The sequence below is a fragment of the Meles meles genome, chromosome 3 (genome assembly GCF_922984935.1).
Source record: "Meles meles chromosome 3, mMelMel3.1 paternal haplotype, whole genome shotgun sequence".
NCBI classification, from domain to species: Eukaryota; Metazoa; Chordata; class Mammalia; order Carnivora; family Mustelidae; genus Meles; species Meles meles.
Genome location: NC_060068.1, coordinates 44228774 through 44252305, shown reverse-complemented (window position 1 = coordinate 44252305; position 23532 = coordinate 44228774). Strand labels below are relative to the sequence as shown.

Below are 23532 nucleotides of genomic sequence, written 5' to 3'. Positions count from 1 at the left end.
TGAACCCTAACTTGAACGCACGTCACTGCCCCCAGTCAATGATCCAACTTGGAACCTGGGGACGCCTTGTCAGGAGGTACGCCCCTGGAGCCTCGTGGCCAAAGCCTCTGTTACACCTGACAGAAACTTGAGTGTGTTTGCAATTTAAAAAACAAAAAACCGAGCCCCCTCCCCAAAACTGAAGGTGAATGAAAACTTTTATGAGAACTTAGAACTATCCTCTGTGTTTTTGACCCAAACACTGAAGCATTACTCTCACTCACAAAAACACAGAGATAGACAAACCTTGGAAGACTGATTATTTTCCCCATCTCAAAAGTGAACGAGCAGTTGAAGAGACAAGTAAAGGAGCTTTGTGCAAGCCCTTTCAGTGAGAATGGCCTAGAACTCTAGTAGCTGTCCAGACAAGGGCCATCTATTTATTTTGAAACACGATACACATGATTGGACGATTATCTTGAGCCTTCCACAGCCCATGGTTCTCAGGATTCGAGCTACCATCAGAGGAGATCCAGCTTTGGCACGATTAATGGCAATGCCTTACAGTAATTACTCCAAAAAACAATAAACATCCTTTCATCATTTAATGCCATGGTATCATGCCCATCGACATCCTTTTTAATTTTCATTTTTGCCCAACACAGAGAGAAAAGGAGAGGGGCTTAATTTGATTTACAGAGGGGGGGAAAAGCAACCCTGAATGTCCTTTATTAATTTCTTTCTTTTTGCCGGCATGGGGGCGTCTGCAAGGAGAAAAGGTCAACCAGCTGGTTTTCATCTATATGCCATAATTCTCTGTTTAGTTTACACTATTAAACTCCCAAGCTTTGCTTTAATCTTAACTGTTCCAGTATGCCTTCCTGCAGATCCTATCATGTCGCATCCCTGATAGGGTTTCAGACCCTGGCGAAGCCCCATCCCCCAAGCTGGTCCCGGCCATATGGGTAGTGAATGCGTCCAACATTTTTTTCGTTGGCGCCTGCATCATTATATTTTGTCACCAATGGTTTCTCGGGTTTTCAGTAAATTGCTGCGTATACTGCGGTTTGGAGCTGCCGAGATGACGGCCCCTGTTGAGCCATATACAGCCGTGTCCTCATTAGGGCCTCCCTGTCCCGTTAGCCTTTGGAGGATGACCTGACATCTGTTTGCAGAGGGTGTGTGTGTAGGGGGGAGGAAGCGAGAGGCTGTAAAAGACAGACAGAAGGCAGGAGCAACGAGTGTGAGGGGGAAACAGCTCCCCGGAGTCCTCCGCTCTCTAAGAGTTGGGGGCAGGAGAGGGCTGGGGGGCGAGCCGTACCTGATCTGTCTTCGCTCTGCGAGTCACATCTTCTGCACAGTTCCGGGATGGTCTTCAGCGACGTGACTGAGTACTGAATGGGAAGCCAGAGGACAAAGGGAAGAAAACAGCATTTTAAAACGAGAACGTGACATTCACTCAAATTGGCCAGAAAAAGCAAAACACTAGAAATGATACTTGAGTCCAACACGTATATATGCAGAAAGTCTGTCTAATTTTATCTGAAATGGGCTGCTTGGGGATCTGGCAGCAGCCCCGGCTCCACCTAGAAGCATCGAAGCAGATGCACGTTAAAAGGGGCTCCGAGGCCCCCCCTTCCACACGCAAGGTGTGGCCAAGCAGACATTCTCCCTCCTGTTACTTCTGCTACCGGTGGAAGATGGAAGGAATTTCTGGCCCCGAGAACCTCCAGGTGTCCAGAATACGTGCATGTTGAGTCTGGGTATGAAGGGCCCTAAGGGAGAAGCCCCCAGCTTCCGGCAGCCCCCAGGGCTGCCAGGAGTTTTACCTGTGCCCACACTGGCTGGACTACGCGAACATCCCTCACGTTGTCACCTGCCAGAGATGTCACTGGGTGGCATCTGTGAGCTCCATGGGAAACCCCGGGCGAAATGTTATGAGAAGCAAGAGGACTGTGGTTCTGTGTCTGCAAGCTAATCTGTTTCATGTACAGATTAGTCCAAACTGGAAAAAAACCCACCTCCCAGCATCAACCCAGTACCAACTCAGGGACCAGCTCTCAGGATAACAAATTACAACACGAGGGGGCATAAAATCAGACGAGCCCAAAACAAATGTGAAATCAATAGCTATGATGTATGGGCGCTACGTCTGATGCCACTCCATCTTTCTTCAGAGAGAATGTTTTAAAACAAAATAGATAGGATGAGCTGTTTCTTTAACCAAACGACTGTCTTCAATCACACATTAATTCCTAAACGACGGCTCCCTAAAAATATCTTGCTCTGTACCTTTGGGAACAATGTCTTATGGCAATGAGAATATATTATAAATTACTTAGACTGCTGCAAAATTTGGGGGGATTGAAAACAAGTCTTTAATCTGAAAGAAAAATGATCACGGGAAACTCATTAAGATTATTCTAGCATTACAAGTGAGAAATGTGTAATTAGGGCACATCTGTCAATAAGAAGGTACTTTAGTTAGCTTGATGTAGACAGATGAAGCCAAGTGTTTATATCAAGGACCACCTCCCCCCAGAGCTTTCTCCACGACGACATCAGGACAGCAAGACGGGGTGGGGTGGGGGGGCAATGGTAGCTGCTGTCAGTTCGCCAATCGGCTGTCACAAACAAATTAAATTTCCAGTTCTTCCAAGTGAAAAATGAAATCTCAAATGACTAATTAGAGAAATTACTCTTACCTGTCTGATGCAATGATCTCCTGTTTATGGTGCCCATTCCTGTGAGACTACAGGGACTTCAGTCAATCTACCACATACTCAGGAGGAGAGAGGGCTGTCTCTTAAACCAAAAATGAACTTCAAGCATTTCCCCCCTTCTGCAGTTTGCTCTTTGGGGGCTGGGGTTAACATAGGTACACAAGGCATTTTTCTTGTTACTAATAAGGTACCTTATGTTCCTGGCCAAGTACTAGCTCTCTAAGGAATCTGGTAGCTTCTTGAGACCAGCTGGTACAGGTTAAATAATTACACAGTTTATAATTCAATTAAAACGAGGCCTTGTGTTTCAGCTGCCATGTGCCCCAGGGAAGCCCCCTTTGGCAAAGTCTCACCCCCTCTCCTTCTGGTTTGTTCTGTTTTTCTTCCAAGGCGAAATGTTTGAAAGGGGGAATTTAAGATGGATCGTGTGGAAATATAGTTAATGATAAATGCAGTAAGGTCGCTCCCTGAGCTTAATGATATGTATTTGATTAAACTGGGTTTGTTGCTTTTTGCATTTTTAGTCACGTGCATCCTAACTGCTACCTCTCACCTCAAAGTCAGGCATGTCAGAATCTCTGAGTTATTAGCTGTACCTGCAGCTCTTCCTATGTGACCTCAAAGGCCAGTAGCGTGCAGTAACTTTTAATGTAAGGAGGTTTAAACTAGAGCAGTGCAGGCGGCCTGGCTGGTGTGGGGACAGAGCTACAGGCAGAGGAGGAGTCTCGCTGAACCCCACCCACTGCCTCAACCCCCATCCCACGTGGCAGTTTTGCCTCTCCACCCCTGGCATGCAGAAAGTCATGTCTGTGAAGGCAGACATCTTCATTTATTGGGAATAATGACCTTGAAGAAAAAGTCACATGCTGCTCCTGGTCATGAAAATTACAAGTACAGCAATTTGAGAAAAGGACGATGCATTGGCCAGAAAATCAAAGTTCTGGGTAACTGTCAGGGTATATGGAATGTCAAATTCAGCAAAGACTCCAACCTACACTGTGAACAAACTCACCACCCTTTCAAAAAGACACAAGGAAAACATCTGTTTGTGTATTTGTTTCAGTAAGCACACACACTGCACTCTGGATAGAAGATAAAGGCTGACAGAATGCTGTACGGTTAGGTCATGATGGGGAGAGTAGCAGAGGAAACACACAATTCACAAAACCAACATGCAAAAACATTTTCATATGTGCACATTCGGGAATAAGCAAATGACCCAGGAAGTCTCCCTTACACAAGCACATTGTATTGCCATCTGGGAGCTGAAAGGGAGGGCTTCCCAGGCCCTCATCCCAGTGCAAAGGACAGATGGCCTTTTATTAGGAGCTGCCTGATCGCCAAACCACCTCATTCCCCGGACAACGGCCAACTACTCCCTGGGCAACAACTACTGTCATTTTGGCCCTACCAGAACCAAAGCCCAATGTGTCTTCCCTGTCCCTTGCCCCCACCCCATGCCTTTGTATTCTGTTCCCTTGATAGCTATTATCCTTGGGTGATAAGGGCGGGGGGGGGGGGGGGGGGGGGGGGGGGGCTTGCAGATGGTTGAGAAGCAACACATTTCCTGACTTTATGTTGCTCTGATTTATTTAAAAAAAAAGTCTTCCAGAGGTTATTCCCTTAGAAATAGCCTTTGTGAACCACAGTTCATTTGCACTCCTCTATCATGTCTCAAGAAAAGCCTCTGCTTCTTCAATGACCCTGTGCCTTCAACGTTTAGTTCCACCTTCTGTACCTTTACTCCAGGGTCCTCTTTGCTTGCAAAGCCTCCTGGTGGCCAGGCAAAAGCCATCGCTCTGTAAGGAGGGCTGGTGTTCTTCTTTCAGCATGAACCCCTAGCTAACTGCGTCAGCACTGAAAGACACCACTCCTCTCTGCCTTTGGTAAAATACTGCCTCGCCTTGTGCTCTGTTGTTTCCTAGGTGTCAGTGTTGGCTCCCCCAAGTGCCCGAGGGAAAGGATGAGGTCTTTGACTTGCAGGTATGCGTGGCACACAGTGTGTTATTAACTCTTTGAAACAGCAAGACAAACACATGTCTGATTAATCCCTGGGCACAACATTATAGATGTTCAAAGAAGCTTTTTCCTATTTAGGTGCTAAGTGGGAATTTCCTCCAGGCTTCCGTACTTGCACTAGAATTAATTAGCTTTCTAAAATGCAAATTTGACTAAGCTGCTTCTCTGTTTCATATGGGTTACAGGGCAAAGCCTTAGCAGGGCACATAAAGGCCTGCGTGAGCTCAGGCTTATCTCTTCCCATTATCCACTTCTCTTTGGATGATGGCCAAGTGAAATTTCTTATGGATCCCCTATCCACTGTTCTACCTGTTTATACCTTTATGCATGCTGTTCTGTCCACCCGGAATGCCACTGCAGCCATTCCACTAGGCAAACTCTTCTCCATTCTTCAAGCTCTGCGTAGGAATCACATCTACAAAATCTCCCACCCTCCCAGATGGAAGTAATTCCAGTACTTTCAAAGTGTGATGTCTGGACCAGTGGCATCAACACCATCTAGGAACTTGTTAGGAATTCATATTCTTGGGCTCCATCCTTGAAACTCTGAGGACAGAGCCCAGCAACTGGTATTTTTACAAGCCAACCAGGTGATTCTGTTGCATGCTAACGTCCAAGAACAACTGCTCTCTGTATAGATTTCAGGCACATGTCCATCACAGATTCTATCACAGGGCATTTTGCCTACATGTTCCCATCATTGCTCTCTCTGCTTTCTAAGGGTGTGGACAATATTTTATTTGCCAAAGATACTGGACACGTATTTAACCAAATAAAAAGAATTCCCCTATGTAACCATGATTTTCGTGGCAAAAATAAAAATAATATTTACAGCAATTAATATTTATATGGCACTGGTCTTCCTAGAAAGGTGCATTATTACAAGTCTAGTGATGCAATCATGGTATAGTTAAAAGAAAAGAATGCACTTCTAATAGACTAATAGCATTGGTACTAGATGATGTCTTAAGTCTTTTTTATGAAGAACAATGGATTTGGAGCCAGAAGATCTAGATTCAAGCCCCCGTTCTGATATTTATTAACTGGGGTTCTGGACAAATCATTTCGTATCTCTGGGGCTCACTTTTTTTTTTTTTTTTAAGATTTTATTTATTCATTTGACAGAGAGAGAGAAAGAGAGACAGTAAGAGAGGGACCACAAGCTGGGGGAAAGGGGGAGGGAGAAGCAGACTCTCTGCTGAGCAGGGAGCCCGATGGAAGGCTCAATCCCAGAACCCCGGGATCATGACTTGAGCTGAAGGCAGAAGCTTAATGACTGAACCACCCAGGTGCCCCTCTGGGGCTCATTTTTTTTTTTTTTTAACAGAACACAGGTGATCATATAAGATAATGCAAGTGAGGTCAGTCTGCAAGCAGTAAAACGATGCTCTATGTTTTTGTCTCTTCCCCCAACCTGTTCTCCATGTGTGGACACAGTCCTTCTTCCCTCCCGCCTTCATTCCCCTCCTGATTTTAAGCTCAGAAGATCAAGATGTGGGAACTAAAGAGATCGGAAGAGGGGGCCGAGCTGGGACTGGAAAAGAGGAGAGCCCAGCCTCTCCCTGCATGTTCTTTGGCTTCTCTATGGTCTTTCCTCCTCCAAGAGAGTCCACGGCCAAGGGCTGACACTGAAACTTAGCTTCACAAACTATAGAGTCGATGTGACGCAAGACAATCCTACACGTCCCAGCCTGCGCCAGTCACTTCTGTCACTCTGCCATGCAAAACAGTTTGAACGTGCATGGGATTCGTAAAAACAGTGCGTGGTTTCTACACCAAGCCGTGAAGATCTCTGACCACCCTAGATATTGCTCACGACTGAAAGCCTTTGGCCCTGACTCCAGAAAGCTGGAGCCAGTTGGGTGAACAAGCAGACATTACTCAAACAGTAATGAGCCACAGAGAATAAAAGAACGAAAATCCCCAGCACCTTTTGAAGTTAGAGACTTTTAAACAACTAAGGTCTCATTAGGTTTCCAAAAGAAACAATTAAGCCAGTCGCCCAAACAACTATCCTGAAGCTCATGCTTTCTCACAAGGCTTTCCAGAAGGGAGGCAGGCATCTCGACAGGCGTACAAGGAAATGGCCGCCACGTGTACATACAAGGCTGGCGGCGGAAGCCAGCACACCCTGGAGTGAGGTTTTCAGACACACGGTATTTTTCTGCAGTTTGGGCCTCCTCTCCAGTAGTCTGCCCTTCCTCACGTCACATCCTCCCCATAGGCAGTGCTGAGCATGTGGCAGTAAGAGTCTGCCCCTTCGCCACTAGCGCTCCACTTGTGTTCAGGCCTCTTCCCCTCCCGTCCCTTCAGAGCTCTGACTCTGCCATCATCCCTCTTCTCTCCTCCTCTTCAGCCACGCTCTTCACCTTAGCTCTCGCCTCTGAGCCTAAAAAACAAACAAGCGCTCTCACCCCCTCAAGATATGCTGCCTCCCTAGGTGACCATGGGCTTCCTTGCTCTTGTGTTCACCGCCATCTTTTTTGAGAGAATTGCTGTGATTCTTCTCTCTCCTTCCTCATCTCTTGCATTTACTCTTCTAGCCACCACAACATGGATCCACTCCACCAACCCAAAGCCCCCACTCTTATTATAGCCATCGATATGTCTTCACCAGAAAATCCAACCCTTCTCTTTATAATATACGCCTATTTCCCACTATTGGTCACTTGCTTCTTTAAATTCTTCAGATCCCTCTCTCCCTTTTAGGTTCCCTTAGTATTCCTCCTATATTTCTGAAACCTGTTTTCCAGTCTCCTTTGTAGAAGCCTCTTCTTTTCCATACGATGTGGGGCATACTTCTGTACAGTTCTGTCCTTGGGACTACTCTTCTTTCCACATTCCATATTTCACAGGTGACTGTACAGATGCCCACAGTTCAAGCCACTGAGTCTACAGGGTGGGGATACTGGGGATCTACATTTTCACGTATTTATCCCAGGCTGCTTTAAATACATTTCTTCCTACCACTTCCTACCACATTCCGCTAGAGAAAAATATTATAACTAATCTTACTTTCAAATGCATTTTGGTTCTGGTTCCTTGTTTTTAATCCATCAAGAGGATTTTTAAAAATTAATAATAATCCAATTCTTTTACACTAAGACATCTTTTGCAGCTTGGGAAAACTCAGTAGCTGTTTTGACCATTTGAAAAGTATACCACACATAGGATTATAATGCTAACATGTAGTCAGGCAAAAGAGAAGGTCCACATTGGCAAAGGTGGGGAGACATCACAGCACTCAATGATCCTTCTGCTAGGAGTGGTGGTCATGGATGAGAAGAGACCTGGATGGACCCAGCCAACCAGAGGTGACAAATGGGCCTAGGAGAAGTCATTTCAATAGAAGTTACCTACATGGTATCTAGAGCTAGACTGCCCACGTTATATTCTGGCTTCACCACTACCTACCTACCTAACAGTAATTCCTTAGTAATTCCTCAGTTTCTTCATCTGTAAAACAGGGTAACCATGGTACTTCCATCAGCGCCTAGCTGTGAAGCTTATGAGCTAATCATATAAAATATAGGTAATCCTTTCTGAAGTGTAGGAAGTGTTCAGTAAATGCTAGCTATTAATATGATTTACATTAAAATAAGCATTTAAGAAGTGAAGCCAAAGCAATGGCAACTACTGAGGCAAGCATTAAAATTACAAAGGAATTACAAAAGAAATTTACGTTGCAGTGGGGCACGTGGCTGGCTATAATCCCTGTTCATCTTCAATGATGGTCTAGTTTTAATTGTGAGTCAATAATCAATCATAAAGACAAGATTGGAGTTCGAAATTGTAATTCAATCTGACCTTCTATGAAGTTAACCTGACATTTCATAAGAGGCTCAATTGTTATGATGGGGTTGTAAGCCCTGAGAACATAGATCAAGCCCATGTTGTTCACCTGAGCCCAGAACTGCTCTTGGCACACTGGTAATGTCTAATAGGTGTTGTTGAGTAGATCAGCACAGAATCTAGTCGTGCATAAGAGGTACATCAGGTAAATAATCTGCACTGTGAGTCTAACACATGCTATAACTAGCAGGCAAGATAAGATCTTTTAGGGCTATCTGCAGAGTAAGGGAAGAGCAAAAAAAAAAAATCTGGCAGTCACTCATTCTTGGAAATCATTCTATAAGGCTGCTCTCCACCTTCTCAGGAAGAGGTATTGAGTCCAGGATGTGAACTAGGGGCCCAGGTTCTGGTCTTGGCCTCTTATAGTACCCATGGGATAGGAATATATAATTCATCTTGTCTGGATTAGATTATTCCTAATTCATTTCCTGGCAGGTGTTCAGAAAAACAAGAGAGCAGAGATGACATACGATAGCCAAACAAGACATGAGGCTTTTGATAACGGGGGCCACAGAAGGGAGGAGTGAAGGGTAATGAAGACTTGAACACAGGACATTTGCAAAAGCATGTGAGAACACTCGACAAAACTAGATCATATTGAGAAGCACTAAGAAAAGTTTTAATGGGGATGAGAACAGTTGAGTGCTGGGAAGGGCAGGGCTGATGGACGGGACAGTGAAGCAAAGGGCCGAGGCAGCCTGAGGCCACGTGAGAGAGTCTTGGTCACTTTCTAGGAAGCACACAGGGAACTATGATAGGCTCATGCTCACGTAGACCTCTTGCTAGACAGGAGGGGCAAGCCACGTTCTTTCTACCTTGATTAACTGCACGTTCTTTTTCACTCCTAAAATCAGGGCAAAAGCTGTACTCTTGACTCACTCAACTCTCTGCCTGAGTCCACTTGATAAGCTCCGTGTGCCTTTCCTTGGGGCCTCCTGCTGCTACAAAATGGCTTCGTGGAAATGTGATGAAGTCTTGGAGGTGTCAGTGGACTGCGCTGAGTAAAAAGTGGTGCATGCAAGCCAGAGGGTGGCAGGCATTTTAGTGCAAGGATGGAAAAATGTGAAAACCCATTGAAAGGAGATTTGTTTGCCATAAGAAGTTATTCTCCTACCAGTCACTGTGGGAAAATGCATCCACATAATTCCCTGCTGTTACTCTGGGTTGGTTTAAAGGGGATAGTGAAGTCCAAAGACATTTATTTGCTTGTCTTGATCTCATGTGATCTACACAAAAAATAGGTTGTTAAAACATGTCCTCTTTCACCAAAGTTGTAGTCATGGTGGCACAGAAAGGTGGCAAAAATTCCTGAATAGAGGAGAAGAATATATCCTCACTTCTGTCTGTGTGTGTGCATGCATGTGTGTGTGTCTGTGTGTATGTACGTGTATTTGTGCACATGCACAGGTAGGTATACATATCGGTATGTGTACACGTGTATTATATAAGTATGTAGGTATGGATTTTTATACATACATATATAAAATTTCGTATTTTCTCCAGAAAACCCAAGGCAATAGGTAGCTGATTACCACCATTTTAGAGATGGGAAAGCCCAAGGGCAAAAAAATTAAGAGATCTGCCTATGTTTGCTTCAGCTCGTTTTATATTTTATTTAGAATACATACAACTCCATTACTTCCAAAGAGCGATTTGCAATCACATCAGTACCAAATGTGGAAAGCGAAGGCATCTTACAGACTGGTCCAGGGTCCCTACTCCAAGTCGCTCAGAAGGGGAAAAGTAACGTGTCACAGAGTTCTGTATTTAAATCCTGACCCTGCCACTTATGTACCTATACTCTTGTGAAAGCCAGATGATCTTCCGAAGGCTCAATTTTTTTCATCTGCCCAATGGGATTCCAATAGGAGCTGATGGGAGTCTTCAACCAAGATACTGGACCCACAGCATGGGGCGCCGTGGGTGGTAGAACCCATGTCTGAGCTAGCAGTGAGGTCCCTCCATGGATGCACAGTTTAGCTTCTGTTTTGTTCAGCCCTGTGTCTATTATTATTTTGGGGGAAAGCAAAATGGCCCTTCTTACTCAAATACACCTAAGGCTACTAGGCATAATAATATTCTGGCATATTTTTCTTTTTTTAAGAGAGAGGTCTGCCTTCTACAGGAGTAAAGAAAGAAATCTGCAAATCCATTTGCAGAGACAGAAAAGCCCTGCTTTGAACTGTGGTGTTTCTGCATGGCGTCATCTCCCTCCCCAACCTGCAGGGATGGGGCAATGTTCGCTCTTTGGAGATGGCAGGGTTACAAGAACGTGCAGTTCAAACCCTGCAGTTTGCAAAGGATGAATGTTATTTTGGGGTCTGGGAAACTTCAAAATAATGTGATTGCCTTCTGGGTTTTGTCTCATTAGGTAAACGCAAAAAAGTTCTAGTTGCTGTTTTGAACCAGTACACAGCCTGGGTCTTAATTAAAAACAAGAACCAGGCTCATGACCGGCGGGGGGGTGGGGAACATGAGATAGAAAGCATGGATGGACTACGTCATAGGGCCACAGCTAGAGAATAAGAAGGGCAGTTGTGAACTTGAGCATCTTTTGGGTGAACATCTTTTCCAAATATACTGGGCATCCTCCTCCCTACTCTTGCCACCACTCAACCAGGTTAGAGGCGTTAAGGGCTGTGAGAGATGGAGGTTATGGCATCCTAAAAGTGAAGGCATGCTTATGGGGGACTGACTAGGTTCTTTTTACCCCAGTGAATTAACAAGTTGAACATATCTTCATTTTTAAATGTCAGCCTCTGAATAGCTTCCGTTTGGTTCTTAAAGCAGTTGTAACAATTACTGCTGTTGGTTTACCTAAAGAGGCTGAGGATAATCATTTCAACATTAAAGAGGTCACCACTGCTTTCCCTAAGAAGTTGTTATCGAAGAACAATATGATTCTGGCACATTTAAGGAACTGACCCGGATCCAATGAAACTATTATAAAATAACCTGCCATGTTCTAGAGGTTGCCATATTAGAGCTTCTTTCATTTCATGTGGTCTTAAAAAAACAAACAAACAAACAAACAAAAAAAACACCAAAAAACAGATGGCTTGTGCTCAGTACTACTGACATGTTAGGTCAGGGAGTTCTTTGTTGTAGGGGAATTTCCTGTACATTTTAGGTCGTTCAGAAGCATCCTTGGTGTCTACCCACTAGATGCCAGTGGGACCCCTCCCCAACCAGGACAACTAAAAATGGCTCCAGTAATTGCCAAATGATCCCCTGGGGTGTAAGTGAAAGGACCATTGGACCACTGGACCAAAGGACCAATGCACCCAACAAGGACCACTGTGGTGGACTATATTCACCAAGAGAGTCAGTCAAGTATTCTGCCCAGAGCAGCTATTCCAGAGACAGAGTGCCCTCAATGAGCTGGGTGGCCCTGGACAAGATGGGTAACACCTCCACACTTTGGTTTTCTCTTCCATAAAACGAAGATCACGATGAATTCCTGCCTCACAGGATTGTTGTGAGGATTAAACAAGATAATGCGTCTGCCCACGTGAACACTCAGGAAATGTGAGCCATTACTGTTTCAACCATTCTACGTGCTGCCATTTTTTTTCCCTTCTGGTTTCAGTGTAAAGGCAGGTTAAAGAGCCAAACAATAGAAACCTATTTAAAGGGGTAGGAGAAGGCTTGAGTGCAGCAACACAGTTATAGATGGGCGATCTTTATTTATGTTTCCAAGTGGTCAAGTTGTAGAAGCTCAACTCTTACACAATCCTGTACCCCTGATTTGCTCGATAGTGCCAACTATTGCCTAACATGCTTTATTATCTTTCAAGTGGAGATCCCTAATTCATCAAAATTATAGGCTGCTGCCAGACGATTCTTCTGTAAATACAAATGCTCTATTGTATTAAAAAACAAAAAAAAACACAAACAAACAAACCAAAAAAAACCAGTCCTGACATGATGCCTGGTTTCTTTCCCTTGAGTTCCTTCTTCACCATTGGTCATATAAATATTATTGTTACTATTCACTGAAATAATAACACCAGCTACTTTAAGAGCAACTTACTGTGTGCCAAGCTACGTGCTCCATTATCAGGTCACTCAGTGCTCAAAACAGCCTTAAAAGTTAGGTGGGTATCTTGGAGAGGCGAAGTTACTATGCTCCCCGTCAATGAAGGGCAGCAAGGCTGGACCCTAATGCCACCTTCCAAAGCCTATGCTCTTACATTGCAGCTTCATTGTCAACGCTGAGAGTGACCCTCAGTTCTTCATCATAACGCACGTTTCTCCTGCTAAGATGGTTTCCCTCCACCTCCCAACATGATTCTTTCCTTGCTTCTCTCCATTCAGCTCAAATACCTTGAGATGAGTGTTGTGAAAGAACCATGCTCTGAACACTTTCAAGCGTAGTAACTTACTGAAAGAGAGAGAGCAAGAGACAGGAACAAACTGTGGAAAGGAAGAAACTCACTTCGCGCTGGTCTTGACGAGGATTAACAAAGGTGTTCCGGAAGCTAGGATAGGGAGAGGCTGAATTCACATGCCCCTGGTACGCAAGGACTCATCCAAGGTTGTACAAAGCAGGTCATTCATCAAACTCGCCCTAGTAATCCAGTTCTGGAATATGGTATGCAAATTTTACTTCAAAGTGAACGGCCAAGTAGAGAAATGACCCCTTGCCAGAGGTGTGTGAAAACAGCTTATCTTTTTGAGACCATTTTCTAGCAGGGACCCAAAGCTCCAGGCCCTGAGAGAGTGATGAAAAGTGGGGTCAGCAACTGTGACTATGGAGGCGCTGGGAAGAAAGGTTAGATGGCTAGCTCAGAAACAGCAACCTTCAGTTCACACACTCGGAGAGCCCAGTTCAGCTCAGGGCTGAGAAGCCAACATGGCTGCCGGTTGGCTCTGTGCCAGAACTGACTGTGTGGCCTGCGGTAAGCCACAATCAGCTCTATGCAGGCTTTATGCAGATGACCCCTGAGAACCACCATGAGGGAAGCTGGAGGCAGCAGGAAGTTGGCGGCTTCTGCCAGAACAAGGAAGCTCATCAGCCCGCACAGCTTGACAGGCTTAAGCGGCGCCCTCAGAGGGCAGCCTGTCCAGTCCTTATCAAGGCTTGACGCTTTCTCAGTATTCCCCCAAAGCATCCAACCCGTGCTTTGACGCATGCAGGGACTGGAAGGATTCCTCTTATTGCTCATCAGTTAATAACTTGGCCATCCTTGTGTCCTTGTGAATGCCAGAGAATGCTGGCCGCGCCAAAGCCCCAGTCGTATAAAGGGAATTATCCCTGAAGGGTTAGTCGTGCACTATACGCAAGCACTTTATACATTACTCAGTGAATATTTTGACAAGGAAACGGATTAGGAAGGGAAAGGGAGGATCAGTGGGGTCAAACCCCTCCCCCACCACACATCCCATCAAGTGAGATTCACTTCTCAGTCTAGGAGACCCCGAAACCACACTTTGTCTGTCACACAGGATTTCTGCTGTCAACTGCTAAATGCGACTACGAGAGTTTCGGATCTACAGATAAGGCAGCCCACAGAGGTGAAGGCAGAATCCCATCTAGCGTCGCTTGCAAGAAGGGCTACTTACGGATATATCGTCACTGAAGTCAATCTCATCCAAGTCAAGGTATTCGGGTGCTTCCATTATTCCTCTATGCACATTTTGAGTCAAGTCAAATACTTATAAAAGCCCTGGGGAAGACAGGGGCAAAAAAGAAAAGCAAAAGGGTTAGCTGTTTTATAACCCGAACTCCCATCTATATAGAAACAAACAAGAATGGGAAGAGTCACTGGGTGCTAGGGCTGCCTTGGAGCACAGGTCTGCTCTCCAGATGGCCCAGCTGGGCTTTTCAGGAACAGGAGCTCAGCTCCTCGGGTTTCTCAGGGAGCACCCAAGGGCCTTTGCTTCACTTCACTTCATCTGTGTTTCCTTATTTTTGCCAGGACAGTAACTCAGGTCAGCTGCTTCCCCAGACACCAATATTAGGACTGACCTAGCCCGCACCTAGCACGTAGCACACCCTGGGTAAAAGCAGGGCTTTGGGGATGGGGAGCAAACCTCAAAATCGTAGGATAGTCACCATATTCCAATGTCTACTGCAGGCATATCCTTGGAAGCCATGCACGGAGCAGTAAATCCTGGCCCCCCACAGAAATAACCCAAGTACAAGACAGAGACCAACTAACCAACAGTAATGGCTACTTCAGATGTTGTAGGACGATGTCCAGTTCACCCCGTGCCCACCCCAAACAGGATCCAGGCATAGATGTAAACCCCAGAGTTTCCCCCTGGCTCCGGGCTTCTCCCAGCGTTGCCTGACTGTGCCAGTGACCTGACACAGGCAGGCGTCAGAATGTCCTCCGTCAGCACTTGCCTCTGGGCTGCCTGTGGCAATCCTTTAAATCTGTCAAGGAAGATCCATCACCTCCCAGTTTGCTTTCCCATCACTTATCATCACCACCATTGGCAGTGGCAGCGTCACCTAGAGATGTCAAGAACAGAAATATAGATCTCCCCGCAGCGCCTGAGTGCACAGCGTCTCCTGCAGCGCCGGCTCAGAGAGCGGACGAGATCCCCTTTCCTGTAACTTGTCTTTCTTATTACAGAAACTGTCTTCTGTATTCAGACTTGAGCCTCTGAAATAATGTATTCTCTCCTCTTTCCGTTCTCTAATCAAGGGGTATCTTGATGAGACCGAGAAATAAAACGACTAAAGAATACGTTATTGGAAAGTGAAAATAAATCTAGGGTGATGAAAATGGGTTTAATTAATGATGGAAATGGGTTTAAGGGATATAAGATCAAGAGTGTAAAAACGACTCCTTTTGGAGGCATTGCATTGCTTTCTCATTTTGAGATCTTTTCTTTTTTTAAGCTATACAGATCGCTTAATTACAATAAATGGGGAGAAAAAAATCACTTGCTATCCATACCTCAAAACCATCAGGTGACTTAATTTCCAGTGTTTCCTTCTCTCCCACATGTATATACCGTTTTTACATTTTTTGACTTTTTTTTTTAAAGATTTTATTTATTTATTTGACAGACAGAGATCACAAGCAGGCAGAGAGGCAGGCAGAGAGAGAGGAGGAAGCAGACTCCCCGCTGAGCAGAGAGCCCAACGTGGGGCTCGATCCCAGGACCCTGGGATCACGACCTGAGCTGAAGGCAGAGGCTTTAACCCACTGAGCCACCCAGGCAGCCCGTTTACATATTTTTAATTATAGTGCATACAGAGTTGATCCAAGAAAGGATTAGGAGGCTACTACCATGTTCAAATGAGATTATCCATTTAGAATAAATACTAAAAGTTCTTCTGGGGGGCACCTGAGTGGCTCAGTCAGCTGAGTGTGTGACTCTTGAATTCAGCTCAGGTCATGATACCAGGGTTGTGAGATCAAGCCCTGCACAGACCTCCACACTGGGCTTGGAGACTGCTTAAGATTCTCTTTCTGCCCTTCCCTTCCCCCACCTCCCTTTCTTTAAAAAAAAAAAAAAAGTGATTTCTTCTAAAATCACATTAAGGTTTAAAATGAAAACAAAATCAATTTGTATTTGTTATATATATAATATATATCAAGTTTACATATTATACATTAAATTGTTATTAGCATAATATGAATAATTATACAATAATTATACTAGTCATACTAATCATTAATATTAAATAATAAATACTGATACATGTTATGTATTTATATAGCTATTATTGTATTTATTCTGTATTTATAAGAAGAGGCTCTTTTTTTAAAAAAGATTTTATTTATTTATTTGACAGTGAGAGAGAGATCACTAGGCAGAGAGGCAAGCAGAGGGAGAGGGGGCTCTCTGCTGAGCAGAGAGCCAGATGTGGGGCTCCATCCCAGGACCCTGGGATCATGACCTGAGTCGAAGGCAGAGGCTTTAACCCACTGAGCCACCCAGGCACCCCTAGGAAGAGGTTCTTAAGCAAATTGCTTGGGACAAAAATATATCACTTTTCCTCTAATCCTCACAAAGATTTTCAGAGGAAAATAATGCACACTCATACTTGCAAATTATACAAAATGCCTTTCTCTTCCATTCTGGTGGATTCTGAGACAATCCAGACTATTTGGATTCTAGCTCGTCAGCGGACAGACTTCCTTCGAATCTAGTTTCTTTTCACTACATCTGTGCTCCAGGTTGAATGGTTCACCTACATACTCTATTCCCATGGTCTTGGTGAACACAAGATGACTGTGGGCGTCAGGATGGGGTGCAGACAAAAGGACTATCAGCAGAAACATGGATTCATGGGAGATGAAGCAGGAAATCATGTTTCAAGACTGGGGGTCGAGTGCATCTTTAAATATAAGGACATACAGACTAAATATAAAATGCACATGAACACGTCTGGACGAAGCAAATTCACAAGGAATCATCAAGCCCCTGTTTGAGGTGTTCTGACAATACATTCAGCAGTATCCACTCTAGAGCAGCCATTCTAACGGGACATAGCCAGTGGATAATATAGAGCATGACATTAAAGTAGACGATCTTCATGGTTAGACTTAGAGATGGTAGTGAGATTCTTTATTTTGTAAACCAGAACCCAAGAGTTACAAGAGTTCCAGCTCATGACGGGAAGAGCTGGGTCACTGCCCACATTTATCTCAGTGGGCTGGGTGGTCCGGTCTCAGACAAATGGGGCCAAGGTATCCAGAACCCTCCTCTCTTCCTAACAGACTTCCACATGTGTCCATCTCCTTAAGATGCCTTATTCTCTCGGGGCGCCTTGGTGGCTCAGTGGGTTAAGCCGCTGCCTTCGGCTCAGGTCATGATCTCAGGGTCCTGGGATTGAGTCCCGCATCGGGCTCTCTGCTCAGCAGAGAGCCTGCTTCCCTCTCATTCTCTCTGCCTGCCTCTCTGCCTACTTGTGATCTCTGTCAAATAAATAAATAAATAAAATCTTAAAAAAAAAAAAAGATGCCTTATTCTCTCTACCACCCAATTCCTCTTGTCTGGTTTCAGGGCTCTCTCTTTCAAGAGAGAAGCACTTTGAAAGTCTACATCCTTGGTTATAAAGTGCAGAAATCTCCATGGTTCACCAACCCAGCCACATTCCTGATATTCACTGCTCCTTTTCAGTAGAGAGTGATACCATGGCTGTCCCAGTGGGCATTACATTACCTCCAAATCTGCCCTTCTGTGGGGCACCCGGCATGCACGGGGACTCCTGAGGAATGAGGGATGAGATGGGAAGGGATGAAGTCAGCTTAGAGCAGTGGCTGAAAATCATCCAACATGATAATGGAACTGAGCCGGGCAGCCGGTGGTTTTCTCATCCTGCTCTAGTGACACCATCTTGTGCACCCCCGCACACCAGGCCACGGTGGGAACCAGCAGGTCCCCTTTCCCAACCACATGCTCTAAGGGAATACACAGCTACAGAGGGCACACACCGGAGGCCCGTGAGTGGAGTCTGGCCCACAGATGTGATGTGTCTGGCCCTAACAGTGTTTTTTAAAAAACGGGATGAGTTGCCAATTTGTAGACCTTGGGTGATTTCACATAAAATTCTGGATTTCTGGCTTTGCTTTAAAAATATCTGAGGCTCTGGCCAACACTGATCCGCATTCCCCATGACAACAGTTGGCTGGAGCTAAGCTGCCTCATAGACAAGCATGTGCTCCCCAGTTCACCAGCTTCCCTTCTTCGGCTCCCCTCACTGAGGACCCCTGCCTGGCCTTGGGGGCATGTGAGTGTTTGATCCGTCAGAGGAATTCAGCATTAAACAATAATTCCCATCACCCACCCCCTTCTGGTATGGGTACCTCCTGCCAAATACTGTTTACTTCATTTGTATTCCAAGATCATATTCGTATTCTAAGATTGTTTTAAATTCTCATGCCACAACAGCAACAAGAAAATGTCTTACACACAAATTACCAGCTTGTTATAATTTGTGCTTTCACAAAGCCTCCATTTTCTCGCCTAGGACTAGAAAAAGAAAACCTTCACACACGTCATCAAATGTCGCAAGGTGGGGATTCGGTTTCCTTCACTGTACAGCTGGAGGAAGGAAGGGTTCTTGTTTTGTTGTGATTGCTGCTGTAGACTGACGTGGTGTTATTTTGCTGTTGCAACTAGAGGGAAGGACACAAGCTGTGTCAAGTGAAAGCCCAAAAGAAAACCAAGGCCATGCCATCTGGCCGCACTAGCAGCTTGGACGCGAGAGAGCTAACTTTACACAGGGCCAACAAGAGCAGGTTTACACGTAGGTGAAAAATACTTTTACATGAGATTTTTATTGCTGTGCATCGTAGTTGGCCTTGGGCCCCTTTGAGATCTCAAAACCCAGTCATTTATAAATTTGTCCTGTACCCCACCTCCATCGGCCCTGACCCTACAAGCTATAGTCACTTGCCCCAAGTTCTCTGAGGTCCCAAAGGCTTTCTTTTGTATTACTTCCCCCTTCACCCCAATATACCTCTTACAGGATCTGCCTACCGTAGCTACTGTTGATTGACTGAAATCATTCCATTTCAAGCTCAGCTAGGCCTTTCCTTTCTCATCATGGAGGTCAGCCATTTTTAATTTGTTATTCACTTAGGTAGGTATGTTCTGTGTTTAATTTTTTTTAAGGGTGGGGAGAGATGAAGATGAAAGCTAGTGAGAGAGTAGAGAAAGGTAAAGAAAATATTTTCCAATGCTTAAGTGCTACCAATTTCAGTAGGAAAATTTATAGGAAGGAAAATATTAGAGTGTGGGGACACAGGACTAGGTGGCTGGGACCTGTATGCTGTCCAGAAGCTGTTGGTGACACATTACCCCTTCCTTTTGGTGTGCCTGAGGTATTGGGAGAAACTCCACCCGAGCTCCAAGCGGATGCCCAGTCAGAGGAGATAAAGGACAACTTAACGAGCACCAACTGTCCACAAAGTCCATAGGATGTTTTCTGCTCTCAGGGAATTTTGATAAACTGCCAAAAACAGGAGTCTCTCCAGTGGCTATTAAAGTGTACAGAAGGGGCTCATGGCCCTAACGGGTCTATCAACACCATGTCACCTTCTCATAAGAGACCTCAGTGATGGCTCCACTGCTTCCTCCGAGGGAAGAGTCAGTCTGGGGAAAGAGCTCAAAGTAACGAAAAGTCCAAATGGATTTAAAAAAAAAAAACAAAAAACAAAAAACAAAAAACAGGAAGCAAGCAATTTAAAAAAAAATAGCCTTCCCCTGTTCTAGTATTACGCTGATCTTCAGGTGATATTTTTGATTTTTTTGTGACGACTTGAAAATGCACTCTAAAAGTCATTCCAAAGGAAGACTTCCAAAAATCTGTTGGCTAATGGCATCATCAAGTGGAAAAAGCTTGAAAGGGCCCACAAAATTTCTGTGAGAAGCTACACTCACTTAAGGTACACATTCTGGTGTGCTTGGCTCGTAAAAGGCTCACGGATTTGTGACTAGGGTCACACATTACCTCAGTTGCTCTACTGAAGTTCTTCCTAAAATGAATTGCCTCACTCCCTTTTATAGGGAGTCAGCACGGACTCACTCTGAAGGCTCATGTTACACAGATCTCTCCTTTGCTGCCAAAGTCACTATTGCTCCGTTTACCGGTCGACTACGAAGGCCTGGTGATTAAATCGAAGTTGGGCTTGTCAAAATAAATGAGCAGAGGACTCGAAGTGATGAGGTAATCTCTATCGATGTGCATTACAGCTTCTTTCTTTGTTCTTTAATTCACTGGTACTTGGGAAAACACAGCAGCCTACAGCCCTGCGTGCATGAGCACACGCACGCACGTGCGCGCGCACACACACACACACACAACGCAAAGAACCAAATCTGTACTGGGATACATGTTCAGTTTGCAAGCTTACACATAGATACTGGACTTACTTCCTTTAGTATAACAAGAGCTCCCCCCCCCCCCCCAAAAATCACCAACTGAGTACTGGAAAGCACGGGTGGAAAAAAGTGAAATATATGAAATGTCGTCCCCAGTTGGCTCAGTAGCTTGGCTGCCAAGGAAGCAACTCATTCCAAATGTTGGATTCGGTTTCTTTTACTCTTTGATTCAGCAGTGGCCAGAAACACGGCAGTCGCTAAATGCCTGGTCCTGAAGCAGAAAAATGATAGAGGCAAGACATTTCTACTGGCAAGAGGCAATTGAAGGGGAGCCAAGAAGTACACACATGGGGTAAGGCGGAAAGCACGAGCTGTGGAGATTTCATTCCCTTCTTCATGTAAGGACTCTCTCTGTGTGTACATTTTCCACACCGGCGTGGGGCATACAAGGGGACAGAGATAAGAACACAAGCCATTACAGTAAAACGTGGTTCTCACTATGAGAAATGAACCCACAGAAGCCTGAGACACCCAACCTAGACCTTGGAGGTGAGGCAGTCTGTCTGGGATGGGTAAGGTCTAAGCTGAACGCCTCATGAGGGACAAGGGTGTGAGTGGTGAGGGGAGCTGGAGGGCTGGAGGAGGTGTCCCAGGTAGTGGTGGCAGCATGGGCAAAGGCTGAAAATGCTCAAGCAGAACTTTCAGAAAGACGGATCACATTGATTTTGTACCTACTGCTGTTTTTCCTCCAAAGAAGGAGTCTTGGAGGGTGAAGGCCAGAGTGGTAAGCTGGGGTGGTCGGGGGATTATTTCCAAAGCCAGAGTGTAAACACAGCACATTTTCTTGGAATAGCACATTTTCCAGCTTGGTTGGAGAAAACACAAGTAAATGTTTGCTATCAAACAAGAGACAACATATTGACCCTGCTCCAGCTCCCAGGGAAGGGGTGTCGTTCTTCCTGTGTGACTGCCCACAGGAATGGTAGTAAGGCAAAGCTCTGTACTGGGGTCTGGGTCTGGTGCCCAATCTGGAACAAACTTTATACCCAGGGTCTAGGTGTTTCTACATACCCTCTCCCATTTATGTTTCACAAAGGCTCTGAAAGCCTTTATAATCTCCTCAGAATTTCTTTGGTGGAGATAAAGAAATTGAGGCTCAGAGAGGTTCTGTAATTGCCTCACAGACACACAGCCAGGGTTTTTGATGTTAAGTTTCCTTTTCTCCCTTATTCCAGCTTGCCCCAAACTGCAGGGGTCAAAGTAATACTTTGCCTGTATCAGACATTTGACTTTTTTCAAGTCGCCTTTAATTTTTTTTTTATCTGACTTTTATTACAATTCTGTGAAGAGGCAGTGTGTGTGTATCATGAATTACAGTCATTTCCTTTCTATTTCACAGATGGGAAACACAGGAATGTTTTGGCCCAAATGAAGTACAACTGAGTAGGAGAAAAGCAGCTCAGACAAGCCACTTCCCACTAATTCTGGGACCCTAATGGTTTGCCCTCCGATCGCTCTGAAACATGGGTATGCCTTTGAACCATCTGGGTCAGAATTCCATAGACATCCCCAATCCTTCATTGTATTGCTTTGGGGTTTACAAACTGTAATGCCAAGAAAACCACTTTTTCCCCTCCCCAGCAGAATCTCAACAGAAAAAGAGTATATGGATCTCTGTGCACCTAACATCCCTTACCCAAAGAGGTCCCTGAACTGGTCCGTAAAACATTATGTTCCACAGCGTTTTGGTTTAATATTTTGACTCCAACTTAAAAGAAAACAATGATGAATGTCTTTTCTGATGTCTTATTAAAAAGGCAAGTAACACAGCCCTCTGTTGGAAAACCTCATTCTGGAGATCAGCACTGCTCTGACAAATCCCTACAAAGGTTGGTCTTTTGGTAGTTTAGAGATCTTGCTTATAGTTTAAAATTCTTGCAAATGATTTGCAGGTCACTTCATTATTTCTAAAATCTAAATGCTGACCATGAACCAACTTCCAAAGGTTTTAGAGCCTGAAAAGACTTCAGTGGTTAAGCCTAGAGGAAGAGGTACTTTTAAATTGTGGTGTGTGTGTGTGTGTGAGAGAGAGAGAGAGAACGAGAGAGAGAGATTTAAAATAAATTTATTATTTGAAATTATTTTGGAAAGAGGAAGAAAAAGAACCATACTTAGAGGAGCTTCACAAGACAAGAGAATGTATAACAGAAAAGAGTAGAGACACCCCCTAAACATGAAAATATTATATTGTGTTTGGTTCTGGATGTCCCTTCTTGGGGAGGTCAGAGGCAAACTGTTATGTACCAAGACAGAATAAGGAAGTCAGGACAGCTGGGGTTTGGAAAGCTGTCTCATGTGGCACAGCCAAGGAAGCATCAAAGGTGGAGAAGAGAATCTCCTCTCCCTCTATGACCACCAAGAGCCACCATGTAAAGGCAAGCTTTGATCCCAAGGGGTGATCTTAGAGGAAGTGTTGGGGACACCAGTCTCAGCAGACTTCCTACTAATGGTAATAACTGGAATGGGCTTACTGGAACAGGCTGCTTTATGAGATCACAACCACGCCAGCAAGAAATTGTTCATCTAGAATTTGGAGGGATCCTTCGAGGGCGAAAGATGGACTCCCATATTTATGAGGAGGAAGAGACGGCCTCCTAACAGAAAGATTCTGTGTGGTCTGAGATGGTAGTAGAAGCACCCCTAAAACCGGGGCAGGACCTCAGGACAGTCTTGACCCATCTGGACCTCTCTCCTCAGAGCTTCCATGACAATCTCTGTCAAACTTCCCTCAACCTGTCTCATTTACCACCCGGATCCCACAAGGAATGTGAAGGAAACGTGGAGATTGAGAGACAGCAAGAGAGTTAAAGAGAAATTAATTTTTGTAAGAGAACTGTGATGTTCATTTAGTGAGAATATGATTTACTCTCTGTTGTAGATAAAAACTTATCAATTCTACAAGGACAAAACTATGACCTAATGAGGCCCAAACAAAAAGAAATTATCTGGGAAGAAAAAGGAAACATTTCTAGCACTGGGAAGCTGAGCCTGGATGTTAGCCAGTCGTGTCTTCCACCGGCTTCTGGAAAGGAACTATGGAATAATTTTGGAACTGGATCCCTTACTCTGTTATGTATAGGAAACTATCCAAATCCGAGCTCCAAAT

At 44.7% G+C, this 23532-nt stretch overlaps 1 protein-coding gene across 3 annotated transcripts in view; it reads right to left on the bottom strand.

Annotated features, from left to right (window-relative positions):
* Positions 1–23532, bottom strand: part of LOC123937897 (synuclein alpha interacting protein) — a 148025-nt gene that overhangs the window by 57635 nt on the left and 66858 nt on the right. For all 3 annotated transcript variants that reach the window (XM_045998703.1, XM_045998705.1, XM_045998704.1), the window contains exons 2-3: positions 14139–14242; positions 1301–1373 (exon numbers count right to left, since the gene is read on the bottom strand). In XM_045998703.1, coding sequence (XP_045854659.1) covers positions 1301–1373; positions 14139–14195 — 130 coding nt within the window. In that variant the 5' untranslated portion in view covers positions 14196–14242. The remainder of the gene's footprint in view (positions 1–1300; positions 1374–14138; positions 14243–23532) is intronic.